Here is a 25172-nt window from a genome sequence, read left to right as displayed (position 1 = left end):
TTGTCTATTTTTAACTTTCTAAAATTTATTTTTTGCAATGATTACCACCTTTAGAGTGAAAAAAGGTTATTTCTAAAAGTCAGCATTTGCAATAAACATTTAAAAAAGGGGGAGGGGGGGAGTGGTGGTGAATGCCTGTAATCTCAGAACTTGGAAGACAGAGGCAGGAGGATTGCTATGAGTTCAAGGCCAACCTCTGCTACATATTGAGAGATCTCATTCAAACCAGGCATAGTGTCCCATACTTAGAACCCCAGCGTTGGAAGGCTGAGGCAGGACTGCTGTGGGTTTCACCCAGTCGAGGTTATAGAATGAGACCTTGTCTCACACACAACCTTATTCAAGTGCTAGCTCTGGCACACAAACCACTAAACTACTCACTATCTGTTGTTATATCTGTAAAATGGAGCACGTAGTAGTATGTGCCCATAGAGAATTCCTAACAGTATATATCAGAGCTTTCAAACAGGTGCATTTTTTTTTTTGGCTTGGGTTTTTTTGTTTTGTTTTATTTTTTGCCTATGTCCTTGGGCTGTACAGTATTTATTGGTTTGTTTTTAGAGTAGTTGGAATTGAACCCAGAATTGCAAACAGTAGGCAAGTCATCTACCTCTGAGCTATTTAACAGACCTTATTTTTCCTTCATTTTTGACTTCATGGTTTTGTTACTGTTGTTTAAGACAGTCTTGATATAGTCCAGGCTGGTCTTGAACTCTCAGCAACCCTTTTGCCTTACCCTCTCAAATGCTGGGGTCACAGTTTTTCACCACTAGTGCAGCTTTAATTTTTGTTTTGTTTTGAGACAGGGTCTCATACAGTCCAGGTTGGCTGAACTCACTACAGAGCTAAGAACCACTTAAACTCCTGATCCATCTGCTTCTTTCAAGAACTGGGATTATAGACACATCTCACCAAGCCTGGTTTTTGTTTTAGAAACAGAGTCTTAGTAAGTTGTCCAACCTGGCCTTTAACTCACTACGGTACACAGCCTCGAGACATGGTCTCGCTCTGTAACCATGGCTAGCCTGGAGCTTGTTGTGTAGACCAGGTTGGCCTCAAACTCCACTTGCTTCTGCCTCATGAATGCTAGGATTAAAGATATCTTAAATGTGGATTAGGGACTGGAGAGAGATGATTCCGAGGTTAGGAACATTGGCTGCTCTTCTTCAGGATTTGATTCCTATCACCCACATGTGCAACTCCAGCCCCCAGTGGATCGAATACCCTCTTTCTGACCTCCTCTGGCACCGTATATGTGTGGTACACAGACCTACATGCAAGCAAAACACTCAAAGGAAAAAAAGTAGTTGAAGCTTGGTACCTTTAAAGTTTGTGTACCTTACAGACATTTGGGTTTTTTGGCTTCTCTTGAAAACATTTAGAAAGCTATAGTGACGAGAGACCAGATGCGGCTGTTGACAGCAACTTGCCAGGGCTTATGAGTCGCAACCCACTCTGGTCAGGATACTCAAACCAGACAAGATCTCATCTACCTGTCCAGCCTTACTCGTGCTCCCAGCTATTCCTCCATAAAGAGACCCAGCAGGCAAGATGAAGCCAAGGAGACAGGAGTGGAGTAAGGAGCTCTTATGGCAATGATGCAATCTCTGCACCTGGCTTAAGGCAAAGGTTATTCTGGGACATAGAAATCTTGAACACAGCACTTAAGGGTGCTTCTAAAGGTGGGGGCAGGGGAGCACTGCATTTTTAAGAAGGGACCTTGTGAGAAAGGGGCTATGGAACTCTATGTGTAGCTGAAGATGACCCTTAACCTTCACCTCCCAAGCGCTTGTTTTATAGGTGTGTGCCATCTTGTTGAGCTGAGAAACACACCCGCATTCTACTCAAGCCCTCTCTCTACCGACTGAGCTACATCCCCAGCTCCAGAGTTAGCATCTCTGTGTAGAGAGGTCAGATAGAAGTGAGCTGCAGCCTAGGGGCTAGACAACTACAGTGAAGCACCTGGAGTCAGGAGTAGGCTACAGGTCTCAGGATCCCTGCCAAGCAAAGACAACAAATGCCTGCCCCCTACCCCCAGTCACACAAATGATCGCATCTGGCATCCCGCTGTGAGCATAGTTCATTTGTCTTGTTGATTTATTGGCCTAGAGAATTGGAAACACACACAAATCTGGAGATAAATAGTGGTCAGATTCTCTAAATCTGGGTCCTCACTACATATAGAGCTAGAGTCTGTAAAATTCTAAATCTTGCGTGCTGTGGCACAGAACCAGTGGCTTCCCACTTTCTCCCTTCTTCCCAGGTCACATGGGGAAAGAGGGCACAAACTGACAAGACTTGATCACCTTCAAATGACAAAATTGCGAAATCCCAAACTTCCAACACCTGAAACTCATGATATCGAGACCTTCCATCTCAAATACATATTTTTAAGTTTCTGCTTTGCCACAACTATTTGTTGCTAAATTCTGGAAGCTATTCTCTTTACCCTTATTAAAAACAAAAAACGACAACAAAAAAAAGCCCACATAAGAATCTCAATTCTTCCAAAAGGTAGAATTTTGATCTATTCTGAAATTCAAATTCCCCAGACCATTTTTTACCCCTTCTCTCATGACTTCCTCAGAGGAGGGCAGTGGAGGGTAGGAGGGACCCCTGTCTGCCCCCTGCCTTCAGGCCTTCCTCAGTCTCTCTTGTGGTTCCGCTGTATATATAGATATATTTATATATATAATTTGTGTGTAGATATATATATATGTATTCTTTATTATGTATTTTTTGCAGTTTTTCTAAAGTGCCAGAAACAAGATTTACGGGAGTTTTTAGTGATTTTTTTTCTTTTTCTTTTTTTTTCTCTCCATTTTTCCCTGTTTGAAACTTTTTCCAAACCCTTAAAAACTGGAACTTGGTACATTCAGTAGGAAATTCTTCACTCAGGCTGTAGCCAAGACCAAGAAAAGTGCAAAGAGACAGAGGAGGGGTGGAGTGACCCCCTCCGTGGTTAACATTCAGGAAGCCTGTCAAAAACCTCCCCCTTTCTATATACTTGGAGGCTAGGAGGGGGCAGGAGGATGCTCCTGGCCTTCCCAAACTCACCTCCCTCCAAAAGCCATGATCTTGCCCTCTCCACAGCAGGTCAGAGGGCAGCCATCTTGGCCCCAGAAAACAGTAGCTGAGAGAAAGACTGTCATTTGGTTAAAACAGTCTTTCTCCTTTTGAAGTCATACTCCTCTAACTCCCACATCAAATTTGCTTGCCCAAACTGGCTCTCCCTTTGTGAGCTGGTTCTTTCTTTGTGGGGGAGGGGAGATGGGTATATTGGAAATATCCATCTAATCACACATCAGGGAGGCCCCATTTTTCAAAGGGAATTAAGAACAAACATTTGTCTATAGTCCCTACTGGAAGGAAACATAGGTCCCCTGACCAGGGTTAACTAGTGCAAATTAGGGATTAGGGACTATTTAAAATCCCTGCACCCCATTCCTAGGCTGGGATCTTTGGGTGTGGGGGACTGAGTCAAAGATGGGGTATAAGGTGCTATTTTGGAGGCAAAGTTGGTGGGGATACCCCAAAGCCCACCAGAAGAGAAAGATGGTTCCTTTGAAACCATCTGGAGTGATCGGTGAGGACAGTGACATCAGAGAAGGGATAAAGGTAAAGATGGAGGTGATGTTCAAATCCTGGGCTTACCCACACATCAAACCCCATCCATTTATCTGGCTATTTGGTCTAATCTAGGAGAAGCCCTAGTAAGGGGTTGTCAGGGAGAAAGTAGAGTATCTTCTCCATTCTCTATGGAGTGCTTCATACCTGGTGCTCAAAGTTAGGTTAGCCCCAAAGAAGCCACATATAAAGGCCAGAAGAGTTATGATCTATTCACCTCTTTTGTCTTGGAAGAATCTGGGGTCACTGGACGTGGGGGTAAAGGTAGGGCCCACGATTTCCCTGCCCTGTATTGAGAAAGTGCTTAGCCACAGGACACCTCCCACCTCCTTTTGACCTGAAATGGGTTAGGCCATCTCCAAGTCTAGGAGCACAGGAAGGAATATGGAAGATCCAAAGGCATGGAAGCCAAGGAAGGCATGGCGTCTTAATATGAAAGAAACAAGGACAGGGAAACCCACCCTTGGGAAGAACGGAATCCAAAAGCCATGCTTCCAGGCTGGTGGGTTGGATATCACAATGGTCTGGTCCAGGCCTTGGGCCACAAAGGATGGAATGTGCTAGGAAGCCTCTGGGGAAGAAGGTCTTAGAGACAGCGTCAGAATGAGCAGGCATCGTTGGGTGAGAGATGGTTCCCCCTAGGCTTACAGATCAGGGGAGCAGGTTAGACATTCAGAGCTGGTGGGGGCTGTAAGTAGAGACTCAGATAAGTATATTGCTCAGTTGCCCCAAGGGCTGGATGAGGGATGGGAGCTGGCTCTTCCCCTCACAGGGGCCATTCCCTGGAGAAGACAGAGAGGAACCACCAAAACTCCCTTCTCAGGGAATGGGGAAACTACAATCACACAAAGCAGCCTGACTCCTGAGCTCCAGGGGCCCCCAAATCCCTGCACAAGAGTGTGATGGGGCTCCCAAAGGGCAGGGAGGCCAGGGAGCTGAGAGTGGGGGGAGGGGACTCGGGGAGGGTGGCATCTGGTAAGAGGGGGACCTGGCCTTGTTGCTCACCCCACATCCCCCTTCTGGGTTCTCTCTACCCCTGTCATTCCCCCTATTCCCTTAGGGGAAACTGGCAGAGGGAGAGGGGGAGGGGGAGTGGGTGGCGCCGCTTGAGGATTCACTGCGTAGCCAAAGACCCCTGGTAGGAAGGGAAGGGCCCCACCACCTTTTTCGTCAGGTAGGACCATGTTGAGAGCAACTGGGAGAGCAGCCAAGTTGCTGAAGTTGTAAGGGTAGGCAGCAAGGAGCTGGGGGCCATAGACAAGTGGGTAGGGCTCAGGGTAGAAGGTGACTTTGGCAGTCCCCATCCCCTCCATCCGGTCACCCTCAGAAGCTCCCAAGGAACCCTCATTCCCAGGTTTTCCTTTGCCGGCACTGGGCTCCCGGCTGCCTCCTATCAGGGCCAGGGGAAATTCCTGCACAGGTGGGTATACATAGCTGCCCCCACCTGCTACTGGAGGCTCCTCACCCCCAGAGATGACCGGGTCCTGGAGTGAGGCAGACTCAGAAGCTTCAGCAGCGGCAGCGCTACCACTGCCTGCCTCCCCACTGGAAGAGGACACTTGCATCTCCTGGGGGGCCTCCTCCTTGACGTCAGTGGGCCTGGTGCCAATGCTTCCTTTGGAATAGGCAATGACAGGTGTGGGAGTGCCCCCGGGCCGTTCCACAGCATGCCTTTGCCCATGTCGGTTCAGGGCAGCTGCCGTCTTGCACACCTTGGCACAGTGGGGACAGGTGAAGCGGGTGGAAGACCTCCTCCCAGTCCTGGAGGTGTGGGAGCCTCCACTATGGGCTTCCTGGTGCTTTCTCAGCTTCCTCACAGTGGCAAAGGCCTGGGCACAGTCCCCACAACGGTGCCTACGCTCACCACGTCCTCGTCCTCCTGGGCCCTCCACTGATGGGGTCTCCTCCCAGCCCCTTCGTTCCAGCTTTTGCCTCCAGCGTGGTGGTCTTCGTCCTCGGGGCAGTCCACTGACCCCGCTGGCCCCGCCGGCAGTAGCTCCAGCCTTGCGCTTAGGCTTGTATGAATAGTAGGGTCTCCAAAGCTGATCTTCCCCTCCAGCCTTCGATTCCTCTTGTTCCTCCTGGTCCTCCTCCTCCTCTTCCTCCTCCTCTTCCTCGCTCTCCTCTACTTCCTCTCCACTCAGCTCTCCAGGACGCAGGTCAGTTTCTGAGATGCGGCGCTTGACAATGGCCTCTTCCCCAATTCGCACAGTGATCTGACACAGTGGAGGTGGAGCCTGAAGCTGAGAAGAGCCTCGGCCAGTCCCTGTGGGGGAACCCCCACTCCCACTCAACCCACCCACGGGTTTGGCTGTGTAAGTCAGAGTCCTCCCAGCCCGCAGATTCCGGCCCTTGGCCTCCTCTGTGGCTGTGGCTGGCCCTGCAGCTGTGGCTGGGCTGACGGCGGTGGAGGCTGGGCTGGTGGGTGTTGCTGTAGGCTCAGGGGGAGGAGGTGGGTACTCTCGTTTCTTGGGGGGTCTTGGGGGAGTCGTATAAGTGATGACTGAGGCAGCTTGGGACCCTCCTGTGCCGGCTGGTCCGCCCCCGGCTGCACCACTACTACTGCTCCCGTGGACAATGACAGAGGGAGCCGGATGAGCAAAGGTGATGACAGAGGGGGGAGGACCAGGCTCTGGGGCGGGTGGGGGTAGGGGTTGGGGGCTGGCTGGCATTGCCGCGGGGGCCGGTGTGTGGAGGCTTGGAGAAAGAGGGGCCTCAGGGGCTCCCTGACTGTAGGTCTTGTAGGGCCGCTTGGCCGCCCGCATAGGGAGCAGGCGGTACAGCTTGAGGGTATTAAGCCTGGGTTTGTAGCCTCCATTGGGTGTCTTCTCACTGGCTAGGAGGCCAGGGCTAATGCCATGGAAGGCTCGCTGGTGGGTCTTCAGGTTATAATAGGTGACAAAGGTGTCCCAGCAGAAGATGCACTGGTACCTGGGCCAGGACAGCAGGGAATAGGGCAGGAACAGAGCCACTTGAGTTAAGGGCCCTGAAGGCAGTACCTCATCTTGCCCTGTCATCTGCAGCCCTCAGACCTGTAACTGCCCAGCAACCTCTCCATCCTCCCTTCCTGCTGCTTTGCTGCACCCTGCCAGCCACTGCAGCAGGGCCAGACTAAGCTCAGCACCCTGGCTCCTTCCAGCTTCCACTCTCAGCCTTGGCTGTTCTGTCGTGAAATGGGACTAGTCACATAGTTTAGCCCCCAAAATGCCTTCTGTGGTGCAAAGAACAGAATGGACAGGCTAAGGAAATACCAGGTGTTGTTCTGTGTGCTCGAAAACCCCAGTGGGTGGGCCTGGACTCCCACAGTCCTCTCCTGGGAGGGGCAGATTTCTCTTTCCTTCCTAGCTTTTCCCACAGCACCAAGCCTGGATGGACAGGCAAGATGCTGGCATCCAGGAACTGGGGCTGAAAGGAGGCATGGAAGCAGGACAGGACAAGAGCAGACCCTGGTGTGGACAGCCGGCTTTCTAGCCCCCTCGGCCCATCCCTCCCTTGTCACCTCAGGTCACTCACCTGCGCTCCCCAGTGTGCCACACCTCGTGCTTGGTGCGGTACTCAGCCAGGGCAAACACCTTCTCACAGTAGCGGCAGGGGTACTTCCTCCGCCACGAGTGTACATTGCTGTGCCGCTTCAGGCTGGACAGGGTCACGTAGGAACGCTCACAGGCCGCACACACATAGAGCACGTGGCCGCCCACAACCTTCACCACATGCTCAGGGCCATCTCTGAAGCCCACTGGTTGTGGCAGGGCAGAGGCATCCACTCCTGCAGGACCCCCAGAGCCAGAGACTCCAGGCCCCAGCCCTGCAGACCCCCGAGTGTTGGACCCTCGTCGACACTGAGCCTCGTGGGTCTGTAGTCGCTTGGGATGGATGAAGCTTTTTCCACATCGAGGGCAAGGAAAGGGCCGCCGGGGCTGGGAGTCAGGAGTCAGGGCCTCAGCTTTGTCACCCACCCACTCTCCATCTGTTCTAGGCCCTGCCCCCAAACCATCCTCAGTAGGATCTGAGGTGACCATGGAAGTTGGGGCAGGTGGTACCCAAGTATCACCTCCTTCCCCCAGGCCCTGTAGACGGGAGATACCCAGCCTCCGGCCCAGAGCTCCAATCTCTGCCACAGCTGCCCCATCCCCACCACCGCCAGGGAGTGCAAGCCGGGCACTATAGATGAAGTTGAGGACATCGGAGAAGGCAGCTGCTGGGACCCCGGGCAGCTCTAGCACCCGGGGAGGAGATGAAGAGTGAGGAGAGGCTGGAGGGGGAGAGGAGGACGAAGAGGAGGCAGCTGTGGTGGTTGCGGGGCTGGGGGCTGAGCCGCCAGTAACTGGTGGAAGGGGCAGTGGGGCTGAAGCTAGTAGGGCTTCTCTGAAGAAGGGACTAGAGGCGGCCAGGACACTGCGGTGAGCAGGGAACTTGGTGTCTCCAGCTATGAGGGTGACGTCACAGAAGAGGCCACGGAGCCGCTGCTCATTGAGCTGATGCAGGACAGCTGGGGCATGGGATGGGTCCGTCACCTCTGCAGGGGGTGGCATGATGCCAGCCTAAACATAGGGAAAAGAGGCCAGGGAGAGTCTCAGAGGCTGGGCCGGTGTCAGGAACCTCTGAGAGCAGGGAGATAAATGGGGGACGGCAGTTAGAGGCTGTTGGACAGAATCTGGTGAAAGGCTGAATAATTCAGGCCACAGAAGTCATGGATTAATACTAGACAGCTCAGAATCGAACTAGTGTCCAAGACCAGCACATGTCTAACATCTGGGTCAGCAGAGGCCAGGGATACCTCAGGCCACAGCAAAGGGCAAGTAGTCATGACCTCCAGATTTACAGTAAGCAGTAGAAGGGGAGCTCTCCACACCCAACCATTGGGGGAGAGGAGGACTGAACAAAATGGCTGCTGCCTTGGCTGCCTTCCCGCCTGGGGTCTACTTTCTCCCTGGCTGTAGTCTTCCCTGCACTCTCTCACCTGAGAGCATAGCCAACATGGAGAAGCGTCGTGGCTCAGCAAGTCCCTCCAGCCTGGCCTTTTCCTTCTGCAGAGAAACGGAAACTGTGTCAGAAATCAAGAGGAGAGGGGAGAGGGTCCTCACAAGGAAAGGATTCAGGGTGTGGGCCAACAGTCAAAGACACCTTGGCTGCTCTGCAAACCCTGATCCCTACCAGCAGCCCGTCAGGCTATGTGGCCAAATCCAATCAGACCAGGGAGGCCACAAGATTATCACTAGGCTTGCTCAGTCAGCTACAGGAAGTACAACAAGATGATTTGCATAGCCCCAATTCGCCTCGGAATAGCACAGCAACACATTTCAATCCCACAGGTTCAGGGCAGCCTCAGCCTGCAGTCCGCTCTCTAATCCCTGTGGCCCAGACCTGGGACTCAAAGAAATCAAAGATTTGCCTGTTTTGTTGTTGTTGTTTTAAATCTCAGTCGGCTTATTTACATACCAAAATAGAACTCCGCCCTCCCCATAGGACTAACCTGATTAGATTTTTGCATTAGGAGAGTGCTTCCACATCTACACCACAGACCCAGAAACTTTAGCCTGGGACATATGTTGGGGGGTGTTAGGAGGTGCTCTACATACCAGCTGGCCAGTGGCATGCATACATGCCTATTTGCTCTAGTCTCTTGAGGACCCTGGGAAGGTGACCAGACCTAGAGCGAGGGGCTTTGGGTCCAACTCTTTGTTCTGAGACCTTTGGCTTCTGGATTTTGTCTTTAAAGCCGGGACCAGGGGCACATGTAACCCACCACACCTCTTGCAGAGAGGTTCATCCAAATGGAACAGTAGGCAACCAAAGAGTAAGCTATGGCAGTCACAAGTGAGCAATTCACAGCTGTGCTGGCCACTGCAGTCTCAGGTTCCCTTTTTCATTTGAGGATCCGAGTTCCAGAGCCATTCTGGTCCCTTATCCAAAGCCTGGCAGAGATTGCGTGGGTCCTTCTTATTTACCCTCAGTGTACTCACAAAGCTCTGGCTCCTTCCACAGGCCGAGGGCCACACATCCAAAGCTTCTCATCTAATCTCCCAAATGCTCCTTCCCCAGTGATCACCATATAGACTAAAGACTATACCTCACTTCAAGATGCCCCAAGACATGGCTCTGATACCTCTTCTGGGCAGGAGGAAAAAATGGTGGTAAACAGGGCAATAGTGGTAACCAAAGTTGTGACCACCATGCCAGGCGCAGAGCCCAAGGGTTGCCCCATTTGTTACTGCATTGTGGGTGGTACGGCAAGAGTCCTGGGGACAGATATTCTCCTCACCTGTTGTCTGGAGTCATTGTCTCTTACTCCCTCCTATCTATCTATCTATCTATCTATCTATCTATCTATCTATCTATCTATCTATCTTAATGTACATTGGTGTTCTACCTGCATGTATATCTGGATAATGGTGTCAGATCCCCTGGAAGTGGAATTATTACAGACAGTTGTAAGCTGGGAACTGAAACCAGGTCCTCTGGAAGAGCAGCCAGTGTTCTTAACCACTGAGCTGTCTGTCTCTCCAGTCCCTCTTACTCCCTTCTATGATGGCCTCAGCACTGCATTTGTGTCATTTCATCTTTTCCCTCACCACTTAGTGTGATTCTCTTCTTTAAGATGATAAAAACTCAGGCATACTAGGTAGCTAGCTCAAGGCTGGGATCTGACCCTACAAAGTTTGGGTTCCAAGTCTCCAGTGACTTCAGTACACCATGACAGAGGATGTTAACAGCCCCCACTGTTAGCCTACATAGAACTTTGTATAATTAGGGGAGCTCCTTCCTCTAGGAAGCCATGTGAAGATAAGCAGAGTCAGTTTGATTCCAGTCCCCATTCGCCCCTGGAACCAGGACTGCCCAGTCTGCACCACATGTTACAAGACAGGCGCCTACAGATATGCACCTGAGTGTGGACTACCACTGTATGGGGGCAAGGCCTGTTGGTGCTTCTTAGAACTGCAGAGACCCAAAGATGGCCTGGCTCTTAACAATCACCCAGAATCATGATCACTACAAGTATTGGAGCTGCCATTTATTGCCAGGCAAAGCATAACAAAATATGTTACGCACACGATCTCCTTTTAACACTCAGAATGACCACTGATAAGGAGCTAAGCACTGAGAGCTCATCTTCAGGTCCAGGGAACGCACTGCTGCGGCGACCTGACCCTGGCACTGCTGCTAGTCCCTTACAGTTTAGACCAGTTCAACTGCCCCAGGACAGGACAGTGCCCTAAAATGAGTTATGGGCGATGAAGACACCAGTTATATGATCCTGGAAAAGTTACTTAACCTTCATCTTAGTTTTCTTGTCTGTATGGTGGCGGTGAGAAACAGTTCCCACTGGGCAGGGTGGCTGTAAAGATAAAATGGGCTAATAACTAACCAACTAGGGATCAACAATATTCCAAAACACTGGTCCTGCACTGAACATACACAGACTTTATTCTCTGGCCATTGTTCTCTGCACAACACACAAGAAGAACTATTTGAACAGGTGTGGTGGACATGCATGTCCCAGCACTGAGGAGGAGAGGCAGAAGGGTCACTGATGTTCAGTGTCACCCTGATCTTCATACCAAGTATCAGGCCAGCAGACCCAAAAGGGAGAACCCTGAATGGAACCAAAAAAATAAAATACAAATTTCCAAAAACAATTTATATAGAATTTAAGGATTTAAACATTTTAAGTAGAGACAACAAGGTAGACAGCAGGACGTAATTTAGATGCAGATACTTTGACACATTGTTTACTTATTTTGAGACAGGGTCTCTTGTAGCCCAGACCTGAACTGATCAAGAGTGGTCTTGAACTCCTTCCTGATCCTAACCCTCCACCTCCTCAGTGTTGGGAGGATAGGAGCATATCACCAGACATGACTTACTAGTATAACTAGTATCACCAGACATGACTTACTAGTATAACTAGTATCACCAGACATGACTTACTAGTATAACTAGTATCACCAGACATGACTTACTAGTATAACTAGTATCACCAGACATGACTTACTAGTATAACTAGTATATTTATACCAGCATAAAATTTTGAGATTTATATATACCCATGGGGCATTCTGGAACCAACTTCTCATAGATACTAAGGGATGACTGTGCCTAGTCTTGAAATTTCGCCCTAGAAAATGGTAAGTAAAGTGATGAAGAAGAAAAAAAGGCAGAATTTGGGCTGTCAGATGAATTTGGTAAAGAGAGGGTTCAGCAGTTAAGAGCACTGGTCACTCTCTCTCTGAGAAGATCCAGGTTCTATTTACAGCACCCAATGACAGCTCACAACTGTGGCAGAGGAATCTCATGTCTTCTGACCTCCATTGGCAGCAGATGGTATGTGGCACATAAACATGCATTCAGGCAAGATACTCATACACATTAAACAGACAAACAAAGAAACAAACAAACATTTGAAAGGATGAGTTTGGTGGTTCTGTGAATTTTAAAGTTCTTTGTCTGTCCTTGCTGTTTCTCTTGCAAAGGGTCTTAGCTACTTTGTGAGTTCTTCTTTTTCCCACCCTCTATCCCTCCCCAACCCCAGCTCCCTTCTCACCCCCTGCCACTAGATAGGAGAGAAAGAAGACAGAGGGGCGGGGCATGGTGGCACATGCCTTTAATCCCAGCACTTGGGAGGCAGAGGCAGGTGGATTTCTGAGTTCGAGGCCAGCCTGATCTACAAAGTGAGTTCCAGGACAGCCAAGGCTACACAGAGAAACTCCGTCTCGAAAAACAAAAACAAAACAAAACAAACAAACAAACAAAAAAAGAAGACAGAGGGAAGAGAGAAAGATAAAACATCTCTGAATCTAATTTCTTCCTTTTTGTTTCTAACAAGCCGTAACCCTCCACCCCCCTGAATGACCAATAACCACCACCCCACCTATCAGAGCTCTAGCATTTATATACCCTCTGAAAAGTTCCCAGAATTCCAAACATCGCACAACTGCAGAAACTATCTGCAGCTGGCAAAACCACACCTCTGCTAGAGCATGAGGCAAATCATAGTCAGCTGCTGCAAAGCATCCCCATGTCCCCACATCTGGGGTTTAAACGAAAACATATTCTTATATTTCTATGGTTTTTTTTTTTATTTGTTTGCTTTTTAAATGTTTAAAATTTTACTTACATTGGTGTTCTGCCTCCATGTATATCTGTGCCAGGGTATCATATTCCCTGCAATTGGAATTACAGACGGAAATTGTGAGTTGCCATCTGGGTGCTGGGATTTGAATCCCGGGTCCATTTGGAAGAAAAGCCAGTGCTCTTAATTGCTGAGCCATTTCTCCAGCCCCACTTCTATGTTTTGTGTGTGTGTGTGTGTGTGTGTGTGTGTGTGTGTGTGTGTGTGTGACTGAGGAGTGAACCCAGGGCCTCAGGTGTGCTAAGGGAGCTGTATTCCTGACTTACATTCCCAGCCCTAGTTTTCTACTCCTGACTGCCTGAGTGACCTCAGAGGTACCGTGGAGCTGAGGTTCTGTGCACACATTCCAGAATGCTTCACCTCTTGCTGTTCCCCAAATGCGGAGAATGGGATGTTCTTTCCTCTCGATCGCTTAAGGCCCCATAGTTCTACCTTCTGTATGCTCTGACCTGTCACCTGGCTCAGGGCTCTTCCCTAGCCTCTTCCCACTTTCGGAAACTTCATAGCTCTCTATGTTTTTTATTTCCCTTCGTGTCACTTATAAACACACTGCTCATTTATCTCTAGAGTATGGGCTTCAAGGAGGGACAAGGTAGGATGGGTGTGTTGTTTGCTCAAATATCTTGCATTGTGCATAATGTGAGGTGAAAAACTTTAGAGGCTGAAGGTCCAGGACACTTGTCTAGCATGGCCTTGGATCCCAGAAGGAAATGTATGAAGCGCAGGATTTCGGTAAATTAGAGAATCGGTGTTGGTGGCACAAGCCTTTAATACCAGCACTCTGGGGGTTGGGTGCAGAAGATCATGAATTTGAAGTTAGTTTGGACAATATGAGACTTTTCTAGAACAAACAGAAAAAACTATTCTTCCTGGAGCCTCTACTATAAAGAAAGAAGCCATCTTCAGAGCTGAGGATGTCGACCGTATCTTGACTTAAGGACACTCAGTCTACCTGGATCCTACCTAGAGGCTTGATACAATTGTCTCCCCCCACAGCTGCACACAACAGGCCACAGTAGCTTTTTATATTCTCAAGATTTTACAGAAAAGGAATAAATCTTACTGAAGGTAAGAGACATTTTAAGAAACAGCCAGAATTTTAATCCAGGCTTGGATGACCCCAGATGCCGAGCCTTTCCCTCTGCCACACTGCTGGATCCTGCCCCGAGGAGCCTATAGCAGGCCAGCTGGTTACATAAATCACCACACAAATTCTCACGTGCTTAAGTGTTAACTGTGTCACATCTGACTCCACCCTTTCCCTTATTCCTAAATCCAGCAGTCACCAAGTCTGTCTAAAGCTGCCTGGAAATGGCCTGCCAGCCTTCTCAAGCCCCTTTGTGCTGCCAAACTAGTCCAAGCCCTCGTTAACACTCACACGGATCAAGGCGATGGGCAAGCTATCTCTTTGCCTGTAGGTTTATCTCTTCCAACCTGCATTCTTCCACCGAGAGTCCTCAGCACTAACTGCAGTTTAAAGGGACTCCTGGGTTGAAAATGGTCTTTAGAAGCTGGGTCTGGTAGCTCATGCCTGTAATCCCAGCACTCAGAAGGCTGGAGCAGGAGGAATGCAGAGAGTTCAAAGTCACCCAGGCCTACATATTGAGACCCTGTCTTAAAAACACAAAAGCTAGAGTGAGTAAGATAGCTGAAAGGGTAAAGGTATTGGCCACACAGGTCTGGGAACCTGAATCCACACAGTAGAAGGGGAGAAGCAACCCTTGCAAGCTCTCCTCTGACTCCACACGGACACAGTGGTGTGTGCTCACATACATATAAATATCATTCAAATAAGTCAGCTCTCAGTAACAGTACTTGAGTTCAAATCCCCAGCACCCACATATAAAGCTGGGGCATGGCTCTGAACTTGTCACCTTAGGATTGGAGGGCAAAGACAGGTTGAGGGCTCACTGGCTGGTCATTCTAGTCAAAACGGCAAATTCTAGGTTAATGTCAGACCCTTTCCCAAGCCAGCCAATAAGGCCAAAGGCAATAAAAGATAAGCAATGTCTTGCTCTGGCCTCCACATGTGCAGTTGACACTTATAGTATCGCCATATTCAAGTGCACCACACACACACACACACACACACACACACACACACACACACACACACACACTTAATGACCTTTCCTTGGCCCAACATCTCTACAAACTGTTAGGACTGATCTTAAATGTTCCTCCTCTTTTGCCTTCTATCACCCATGGGATAGGATAAAGACAATCCCCCACTTTTGACTGATCAGTGTCCCAAAGCCAGCACCTGTAAGGCAAAGCCACAGATGCTCAGGTTCTCACACCCTGGGCTAGGACTCTCGAGAGCACTGCCTACGAGCCCTGGTCCTCAAAAAATAGATTGGTGAAGGGGCAGGAGAGAGAGCCCAGCAGTTAAGAGCCCTTGTTCTTGAGAAGACCCAGGTTCAATTCCCAGCATCCATATGGTGGCTCAGAGCCATCCATAAGTCCAGCTGCAGAGGCTCCAATAACACCTTCTGACCTCCTCAGATACATGTGGTGCACAGACATACACACAGGCAAAAATATTCATATACATGATTAAATCTTTAAAAAAAAAAAAAAAAAAGGTCCTGCTGAGCCAGGTATGATAGTTTAAGCCTGTAATCCCAGTATTCAAGAAGTTGAGGCAAGACACTTGGGAAAAACTGAGGCTAGTCTTGGCTACAGAGTGTGACCCTGTCTCCAAAAAAAAAAAGTGATGTTCTTAAAAAAAAAAAAAAATGGTGGTGTGTGCACACTGAATGCTCCAGGAAAGCAAAGGGCTGCACAGCACAGAAGTCAAGAGCACAGAACCTAGAACCTGAGACCTGAGCACCTCTCACAACCAAGTGACTTGGGGCAAAAGCTTTAACGTCTGGGTTTCAGCTGCTTTGTCTGAGAGAGTGAGGTCCTCAGAGGCCAGGGTGAGGACGGCTGAGTGGTGGGACACAGAAGCCTGGGAGCAGAGGCTGTAGAGTTAGTGCAAGCCAACTGTTTACGACTACTGTTACCAGTAAAACTGGGAGCCGGGGAGTCTCTGCAGCAGGGCTGACAGAGGCTGGTACTGCATAGTCTCTACTTTGCCGCTATATATCAGGTCTATGTTCCATATGCTGTTGTAAGTTCCCTGGGCAGGTTGTTAGCTCCATCTCACAGACGTGGACTAGGGCACTCAGAGAATGTTCCACTGAGGAAGTTGGGGAGGCACCAGAACTTCAGTTCCAGTGTAAGTCTTGCTTGCACCTGTCCTCCGGGCCTCATAGGCAGACAGCCTCCCTCACCCATTCCAGAGGATACAGCTTTAAAGCTTTCTCACTCCTATATGTGTACACACAGGCTAGATGACACGCACAGTAGGGCACACAAGGAACACCAACGGAGTGAGCAGGCGTACATGTGTATCTCCCACATGCACTGAAGGGCCTAGGCCCCAAAGGTGAGGGAAACCTGTTCCAAAGAATCTGCTTAGTGAGCAAATTCTGTCCAAAGCTCTTCCACTGTCCCAGGAGTAGGGCTTCATGTGCGTCAGAGATACCGGAAGGGGGGTGGGGGAGAGGGCAAAGCAGGAGGAGACTGAAAACTCCTGATCCCTTTTTCCATTTTAGTGACAAAAGTCACACCCAGCCTTTACATAAACATGACCAAGGAGCCGCTCTGTCTAAGCTCACTTCCCTTATGGGCGCCAGGACTTTTCCTCCCTATGGCCCTAATGTGCTGGGCAAACACAGAGACCCTGCAAAAGGAGAGCAGTGCCACCCAACAGCACCCATTCCTGCCCCTTTCGCCTGCCTAGTGTTTATCTCCCAACTTTCCCATAACATCTCCTGGCAGCCCTACACCCGTCACTTAAGCACACAGAAGGTAGACATGCACACCAAGCCTTCCACTGGCCTCCTGGGTCTAAGGCCCACATTGCCCTTGTCACGCCACCTCCTCCTAAGTGTTTTCTGAGCAGCTTGCCTCCAGGCCCAACAGCCCAGACAGGCTCCCACAAACAACGTCACCAAAGAATCCCGTGGAGAGTGTTGCAAACATGCAACCTTTCCCGTGCTTGGCTTCCCAGGATCCCATAAACACATCTTGCATGTCCCACCCAGAACCCCTCACCTCACATGCTCCTGAGGATTATTAGGTCTGAGTTCCAGACATGCAGCCCCCCGTGAAACTCGTACATCACAGACACACAAATCCATCCGCCTTTCTGTCCTCTACACAACTGGACCACACCTCATCAGGACGACAGAAATGGAACTCAGGCGTGATACCTTCTGATTCAAATGTCCACAACTGACTGCACTCTTCAAATGGGTACGCACACCCCTCATTCTGGTGTCCACCATAACACACACACACACACACACACACCATGCCAGCTATGCAGAAAACAAACATTCATAAACATTCATATGTACAACACAAGACATACGTGAAGGAAAACACACGCTGACAAAAACTATATACAAATCCTCGAACAGCACACTTAAGGTATCTGTCACCTAAAGCCACAGAGCCAAACCTTGTAATTCTGTACCAATAAGTACCCCCTCCTGGCTTTCTGTCTCTATGTATCAGGGAGGGCCCTCGCAGACCCCTCGGTGCCAGACTGGGAAACCGTGTTGCCCAGGAGGAGCAGTTTACCTTGCCCCACAGTACCGCAGGAGGCACAATCTCCAGGACTCACTGCAACAACCCTTCCCCGACGGCGCGGCGGTTCCGGGCCCCTGCTCGCACTGCGCACCCTGCACACCCCAACTCTGGGGCGCTCAGAGGGCCACCCCTCCCCCTCTCTGCCTGGCTCCTACGCCATCGCCCTCCCAGCAGCTTGCAGCGCTTGCCCGGGATCACACCCGCCCCAACCCAACCCCCAACCTGCCCCACAGAGGCAGAGGGAGGGGGCATTGGGCTGCAGAATTTAACCCTTCATAGGTGGAGTGATTGCGACCCTCTTCACGGCCCCAGGAGACCGAGTCCCCCAGTCACGGCTCGTTGGACACCATACCAGGGCGCTCTTAAGTTGCTCCCCAGCGCCGTGCACGTCCGGGGGCGGGGCTTATTAGAACCCCCGACCCCTGCGCCCCTAGATCAACCTGGAAGGGGAGCGGTCGCGGGGCGCGGCTCCGGCCCCTGCGGCGCCGGGCAGCGGAGAGGGGGCATCTTCCCTAGCCCTGCCCGGTTCGCCCCGGGGCCCACCTGACTGCGATGGCGCCGCGTCTGCCAGGCCCGGCTCATCACCGTGGCCAGCCCCGGCCGCTTGGGTTTCGCTCTCCTCCAGCTCCGGCTCCGGCTCCGGCCCCGGCCCCGGCCCCCCCCAGCGCCCGGCCCCGGCCCAGCCCCACCGCCGCCGCCGCCGCCGCTGACATCATCGGCTCCCCCCCCGCCCCGGTCCTCCCCCCCACCCCACCCCCGGAAACAGTCCCCCCCCACCCCCCCAGCGCCGCCGCTGAGAGGAAGCCAGCAAAGCGCAGACGACACCGACTCTGGACTCTGAAGTCTGATGGCCAAGGCCTGGTGGATCCCTCACAGGGAAAAGACTCGGGGCTTCCCGCAGAATGCACACCTTACGGGGCGGGCAGTGACCTAGACCACTCATTCCCTGGGAAGGGACTCACCCCCACGCCCGCCCTTCCCTCTGCACACCCTTCACTCAGGGGTCACATCGCCTAGAGCACGCTGCGTGGGCACAGCTGTTCACCACAGACACGCACACCACACACATGTTCTCCGGGGCCGCAAACTTACAACACGGCAGATTCACATTTGGGCCCCGTGGAACCTATAGATCCAAAGTGAGCACCCTCGCGAATACCTAGGGATTATCACCAGACCCACTGGCAAGAAAGACCTCAACTCCGTAGAACAGATGATCATTAGTGCAGATAAGCACAAAGCTTGGAACTTTGTGTCACCAGTGGAAAGATTCGCTTCTGTGTCCCTGCATATAAATGCAGAGGCCTTGGTGTGGCCTTCCCAGCACAACACTAACCACACGCCAGGTGGAAGCATGAGAAATGTGACATACATAAAAACAAACAAACAAACAAAAAATTCCTGGAACCTCCATGGGACAATGCTATAGACGGCTCCCTAGTTGCAAAACTAAAGACTCTGGAGAGGCCCGGCGTGATGATGCTGTGGAGCCAGAGGCAAGTGGATTTAAGGACTTGGAAGCCAACCTGATCTAAACAGCAAGTTCCAGTCAGCCAGGGCTACAGTGTGATATCCCTGCTTGAAAAAACAAAAACGAACACCCCCATCCCCATAAAAAAGACCCACTTCAGGAGAAAGAGGAGCAGGCTCTCCCCGAAGAGCATGAAGGTTCAAGCCCGCCTGCGCTCGGGCAGCAAAGGCGGAAGCTCTGCAAGCTCAAGTCCATGCTGGTCTACGAGCGGGTTCCAAGCCACTCGGCCTAGACAAGCCATACAGCCACAAAACCACTCCCACACTCTTTTGTTTGTTTTGTTTTGTTTTGTTTTGTTTTGTTTTGTTTTGTTTTGTTTTGAGACAGGGTTTCTCTGTGTAGCCCTGGCTGTCCTGGAACTCACGCTGTAGACCAGGCTGGCCTCGAACTCAGAAATCCGCCTGCCTTCCCAAGTGCTAGGTTTAAAGGCATGCGCCACCACTGCCCGGCCACTTCCACACTCTTTCAAACATCTACTTCCGGTACCTATAACCCCAAGCACTTTGGGAGATAGTGGCATGAGGACCAAGATTTCAAGGCCAGATTCCACAGGCCTTTTGAGACCAACCTGGGCAATACTTAGCATAAAGCAAAAATCAAAACAAACCACCAACCCCCACAAGCTGGTCAGTGAGAGAACTGCTCTTGCAGAAGACCCAAGAGTTCCATTTCCCCCACATCCAAATACGGCCATTCACAACCACCTGGAACTCCAGCTCCAGGGGACCTGATACCTCTGGCCTCTGCAGGCATCAGCATTCATCCACAAATTCCCACACAGATACATATGCATAACTAAAAATAAAATAAATTTGGGGGCTGGAGAGATGGTTGAGTTTGCACACTTGCATGAACATAACCACGTACACTCTTCTCTTCGATTTTTTTTTCCTCACTCTGTAACCCTGGCTGGCCTGGAACTCACAATATAGATCAGGTTGGCCCAGAACTCACAGGAATCCACTTCTGCCTCCCAAATGTTGGGGTTTAAGGTGTAACTCACCATACCTGCCCACATACCAATTTTTTAAAAAAAGAAGCTGAGGCTATAAAGATTGCTCAGTGGTTAAGAGTACTGTTGCTTTTTCAGATTCAACTCTCAGAACCCATGTGGTGGTTTACAAACACCTGTAACTCATTTCAGGGGAGTTAACATCTTCTTCTGACCTCCAAGGGCACAAGGCATATGCAAATGGTACACAAATATGCAGGTAGGCAAAACACTCACCCACACAAAATTAAATTTAAAAATGAGAATAAACAAGCAGGGGCTGGCGAGATGGTTCAGTGGGTAAGAACACTGACTGCTCTTCCAAAGGTCCTGAGTTCAAATCCCAGCAACCACATGGTGACTCACAACCAGCTGTACTGAGCTCTGCCGCCCTCCTCTGGTGTCTGCAGACAGCTGCAGTGGACTTAAGCATGATAATTCAATCTCTGAGCCAGAGTAAGCCGGGACTGAGCGAGCAGAGCTGATTGGAGCGAGCGGGGCCGCCCAGAGCAAGCACAGGTCCTAAAAATTCAATTCCCAACAACCACATGAAGGCTCACAACCATCATCATTTGTTAGTATCTCCAGGACCACTGGGAACTTTAGAGGAAGAAGGGAAGAGGAGCACCTCGAAACTGAGTGTCGCCCCCACTTTTCCCCTTTGCCCCAAATACTCACCATCTCTTCTTGGACTTCCTCCTCTCCTCCTGGGTCAGGAGCTACAGTGTAGTCACATACATAAAATAAATAAATCTTTAAAAAAGGGGAGGGGGGGCAGGCAGTGGTGGCACACATCTTTAATCCCAGCACTTGGGAGGCAGAGGCAGGCAGATTTCTGAGTTCGAGGCCAGCCTGGTCTACAGAGTGAGTTCCAGGACAGCCAGGGCTATACAAAGAAACTCTGTCTCAAAACAACAACAACAACAACAACAACAACAACAACAACAACAAGCAAACAAACAAACAAACAAACAAGAAAGAATAAACAAACAGAAAAGACAGCTCACTTGGTAAAGGCCTGTCACACAAGCATGAAGACCTGGGTTTGAGCCCCAGAACTCATGTTAAAAAAAAAAATTCTAGCAGGCGCTGGGAAGATATGTGTAAAGCCGCACATAAAGTTTAGATTCTTAAGCCCCACATAAGGCCAGACTTTTGTAATCACTGTATTTGTAATCCTAGCACTCCCACAATGATGAGATGGAAGACAGAGATGGGAAAATCCCAGAAGCTCTCAGACCAGTTACTCTGAGTTTACAGAAGCACAGAGCAAAAGACTCTGTCTCAGATAGGGTGGAGGGGAGGACTGCCAGCTTCTCCCTATGCTTTCTGTGTCCCACGTGTGTCCCACACGTGTATGGCATACACACGTTCTCCACGAAAGAAAGAAAGAAAGAAAGAAAGAAAGAAAGAAAGAAAGAAAGAAAGAAAGAGAGAGAGAGAGAGAGAGAGAGAAAGAGAGAGAGAGAGAGAGAGAGAGAGAGAGAGAGAAAGAAAGAAAGAAAGAAAGAAAGAAAGAAAGAAAGAAAGAAAGGAAGGAAGGAAGGAAGGAGAGAAAGGGAAGGAGAGAGAGGGAGGAGAAAGAAGAAAGAAAGAAAAGCCAAGGACGGAGGTTGTATGCTTGTAATCACAAAGTAGAGGACACAGGGGCAGGTGGATCCCTGGGTTCTCTGACCAGCCATCTAACCTACTGAGCAACTTTTAGCCACTAAAGATCCTGTCTAAAAAATGAAAAAATAGCCAGGCAGTGGTGGCACATGCCTTTAATCCCAGCACTTGGGAGGCAGAAGCAGGCAGATCTCTGTGTTCGGGGCCAGCCTGGTCTACAGAATGAGTTCTAGGACAGCCAGGGCTACACAGAGAAACCCTGTCTTGAAAAAACAAAAACAAAAACAAAAACAAAAACAAAAACAAAACAAAACAAAACAAAACAAAAAGGTGGACAGAACATTAAAAAATAAAAAAAGCCTGAAGAAAAATACCTAATGTTGCCCTCTGGTATTTACACTCATAGGAACATGAACATAAACAGAAACCAAAAAGAAACAATCCTCATAAAATGACATCAGCAAAGCATAAATGAAATAAACCAAGAGCAGCTTTACTATGAGGTGGGGGAGGGGAGGGGGAGAGAGAATGAGAATGAACTTGGAGCCATAGCAACAAAGACAGGAAACAAGCCTGCAGTGGTGGTACACACCTAAAATCAGCCTGGACAACTTAGCGAACTCCAGAATAGCCTGGCCTGCAGAAAGAGCCTCTTTACCCTCTCACCCTCAGATCTCACTCCAAACCAAAAAGAAACAAACCGATCCCCCAAATAAATGACAACAACAAGAAAACCGAGTTGGAATCAATGAGAAAATAGTCCCTCGAGAAGGTTCCAGGGAAGGAACCTCAGCCCCACTCCAAGCCAGTCACAATGGCTGAAGCTCTGCAGGGGACCAGGCAACCTGACCCAGGAGGAGAGGAGGAAGTCCAAGAAGAGATGGTGAGTATTTGGGGCAAAGGGGAAAAGTGGGGGCGACACTCAGTTTCGAGGTGCTCCTCTTCCCTTCTTCCTCTAAAGTTCCCAGTGGTCCTGGAGATACTAACAAATGAAATTCATAATGGTGGACCCAAAAGTTCCTGGAGCCTGTGACATGATATGGATACACACAGCATCTGAAGCTAACTCCCATTCCTCAAACAAACAGAGTATCCCTGGGTCCTCTTTTTTCCACCCAGGAACAACTAACTACCCAGAGAAACATGAGGCTCCAGGACTATTCACTACCTGCCTCCTGCTTTAGATCCTCAAGGCCCACACTGTATCATTTCATCCATCTTCAGGCCCTTTCTAGCTCCTATGAGTTCCTCTACTATCCTGAAGGGTCCAAGGTTTCAGCCTGCCACTCACCCTACCCCAGGGCTGTGGTTGCTCTCCTGTCCAAGCTCCTTTCTCCCTAACAGGCTGCCAGTCATCCCTATTTCAACCTACCTGACTTCACCCAGCCATCGCCGCCCTCCACTCCAGCCAGCCTCCCCTCCAAACATCACCATCGCTGTGGGCCCTCCAATGCCACCAAAGGCCTGTTTGTGGCCCTGCTGGGTGGAGGCCTGTCTGCTGGCTTCGTGGGCCCATTCTCCCGTATGGCTTACCAGACCTCCCAGTTGCCCTCGTTGGAGCTGCTCATCTTCCGATGCCTCTTCCACCTCCCCATTGCCTTGTTACTTAAGTTCCGTGGTGATCCACTGCTGGGACCTCCTGATGTTCGGGTTCGGGCCTTCCTCCATGCCATTCTTAATGTCCTCAGCATTGGTTGCGCCTACAGTGCTGTTCAGGTGGTGCCTGCCGGCAACGCAGTCACTGTCCGCAAAGGTTCTTCCACCGTGTGCTCTGCCCTCCTGGCACTCTGCCTCGAGAGCCAGGGTCTCAGTGGCTATGCCTGGTGTGGCCTGTTTGGCAGCACCCTTGGGCTAATCATCATCGTGGGACCTGGACTAGGGACACTGCAAGAAGGGACTACTGGCCTCTACACAGCCCTGGGCTATGTACTGGCTTTCCTGGGAGGACTGGCACTGTCACTGGGGCTGCAGATTTACCGCTCTCTACACTTCCCTTCCTGTCTACCAACTGTGGCCTTCCTTTTTGGCCTGGTGGGGCTAATGGTCTCTGTACCAGGCCTCTTTGTGCTGCAGACCCCTGTGCTACCCCAAGACACTCTAAGCTGGAGCTGTGTGGTGGCAGTGGGGCTCCTTGCATTGGTTTCCTTTGTATGTGTGAGCTATGCAGTCACCAAGGCCCACCCTGCCCTGGTATGTGCTGTCCTGCACTCTGAGGTCGTGGTAGCCCTCATGCTGCAGTATTACGTGCTCTATGAGACCGTGGCACCTTCTGACATCATGGGAGCAGGGGTTGTGTTGGGCAGCATTGCCATCATTACTGCCCAGAACCTCAGTTGTGATAAGGAAGGGCAAACGGAGGAATGAAATCAAACTTGAGGGGGGGAGGGGGGACAGGGGTAAATAGGAGAGATGGGAATAAAAACCATGGGAGAACAAATGCCTGGCAAAGAACTGGTGTGGAGGACCAGTGAGATAGCTCAGCAGATAGAGGCTAATGCTACCAAGCCTGATCTATATGGTAGATGGAGAGAACCGACTCCTACAGATTATTCTCTCTATACATTCGCTGTGGCGTGCTTACACACAAAATAAAAAATATATATTAAAGCAAAAAACTGGTGTGGAGAGAGATGCCCTAGGATTCAAGGGTGACTTGGGACTAAGTGGAGAGGAGAGACCGGGAGCATGTACAGGAACCAGGGTATGGAATTGGGGCTGGGAACAGGGAATAAGGGCATCACTCAGCAGCGAGGTCTCAGATCCAGAGGACTAAGGAAGCCTGGTAGTGGGTCAAGGGGATTAATCCCACAGGCAGGAAAGAGAAGAGCGCTGGAGATGAAGAACGAAGAATGCAGCTTGTCAGGCGAACAGCCAGCACTGGGGGAGGGGCGTGTTTCCTTTCCTTTGGAAGGTATTTTGCTTTCCTCAGTGGTGGTGCTCCCTGTCCGAGCGGTGATGTAACGCTGACATCAAGCATGAATGAATCACTGTGGTTGGCTGAGCAGTTGGCTTTGCTTTGAAAAGGAGTGGAAACATGCTCTTTTGGGAGATTCCCTTGAAACACTCAGCCGCCACCTTATTTCTGAAGTCGTCTGAAAGGTGTAGGGTTTCCTTGACCCCGAATTCCCCAAGACATCCCTATTCTGCCCCACCGCTAATCTGCTTTTCTCAGATTGTCACGGTCGCGTGATCTGCGGCTCCTGGGTAGCAGCCATTCTACTTTCAGAATAGGCCTCCGGGCTCGGGAAAAGCTTGGGCTGAACATCGAGCGCCAGGGCTCCGTAAAGCTATTAGAGCACAGGCGGTGCCCCAACGTCCTGGGGCCTCTCCACTAATAACGGCTACTTCCAATTGATTGGACGCGCCATCTTGCCTGCCTTATGCATATTCAGCGGTGAACTGAATATTCATGAACGAGGCCCGTCCCGTCCCTCCCTCCTTCCCCCCACCCCCGGAACCCGCTCCGGAGGACCCGAAGGGCCCCGCCTTCATTACCGATGCGTAGGACAAACCATTTTCCCGATGTGTGTGGGGGGATACTAATGAGAGACTTTAGCTGAAAATGAGCCTGAACTCCGAAGCTGAGTAAAAATGGCCTAACTTTATCCTCCGTTCTGTAAGTCCTCGGTTTGAGTGCACGG

The 25172-nt window shown here is 50.4% G+C and overlaps 2 protein-coding genes across 9 annotated transcripts; one reads left to right on the top strand and one right to left on the bottom strand.

Moving 5' to 3' along the window:
* Positions 1-3: 3 nt before the first annotated feature.
* Zbtb4 (zinc finger and BTB domain containing 4) lies at positions 4-18118 on the bottom strand. Of its 8 annotated transcripts, none has more exons than XM_011249293.2 (5): positions 17945-18096; positions 12743-12789; positions 8588-8654; positions 7141-8228; positions 2069-6558 (listed from the first exon to the last, which is right to left on the bottom strand). In XM_011249293.2, exons 4-5 carry the CDS (start codon positions 8157-8159, stop codon positions 4629-4631), a joined length of 2949 nt encoding a protein of 982 aa, XP_011247595.1. In that variant the 5' UTR covers positions 8160-8228; positions 8588-8654; positions 12743-12789; positions 17945-18096; the 3' UTR covers positions 2069-4628. The 8 variants fall into 8 exon arrangements, with proteins under 8 accessions (NP_001350107.1, NP_083624.2, XP_011247595.1 ...); XM_006534390.3 differs by having other exon boundaries at positions 7141-8168; NM_001363178.1 differs by lacking the exon at positions 12743-12789 and having other exon boundaries at positions 4-6558; positions 17945-18118.
* A 4067-nt stretch (positions 18119-22185) lies between these two features.
* Positions 22186-24146, top strand: Slc35g3 (solute carrier family 35, member G3). Its single transcript, NM_019871.2, has 2 exons — positions 22186-22414; positions 22876-24146. Exons 1-2 carry the CDS (start codon positions 22346-22348, stop codon positions 23893-23895), a joined length of 1089 nt encoding a protein of 362 aa, NP_063924.2. The 5' UTR covers positions 22186-22345; the 3' UTR covers positions 23896-24146.
* Positions 24147-25172: the final 1026 nt, after the last annotated feature.

This window comes from Mus musculus, chromosome 11 (genome assembly GCF_000001635.26).
Source record: "Mus musculus strain C57BL/6J chromosome 11, GRCm38.p6 C57BL/6J".
Lineage (NCBI taxonomy): Eukaryota > Metazoa > Chordata > Mammalia > Rodentia > Muridae > Mus > Mus musculus.
Note: the sequence above shows the minus strand (reverse complement) of the source record. Positions and strands in the feature narration are given on the sequence as shown.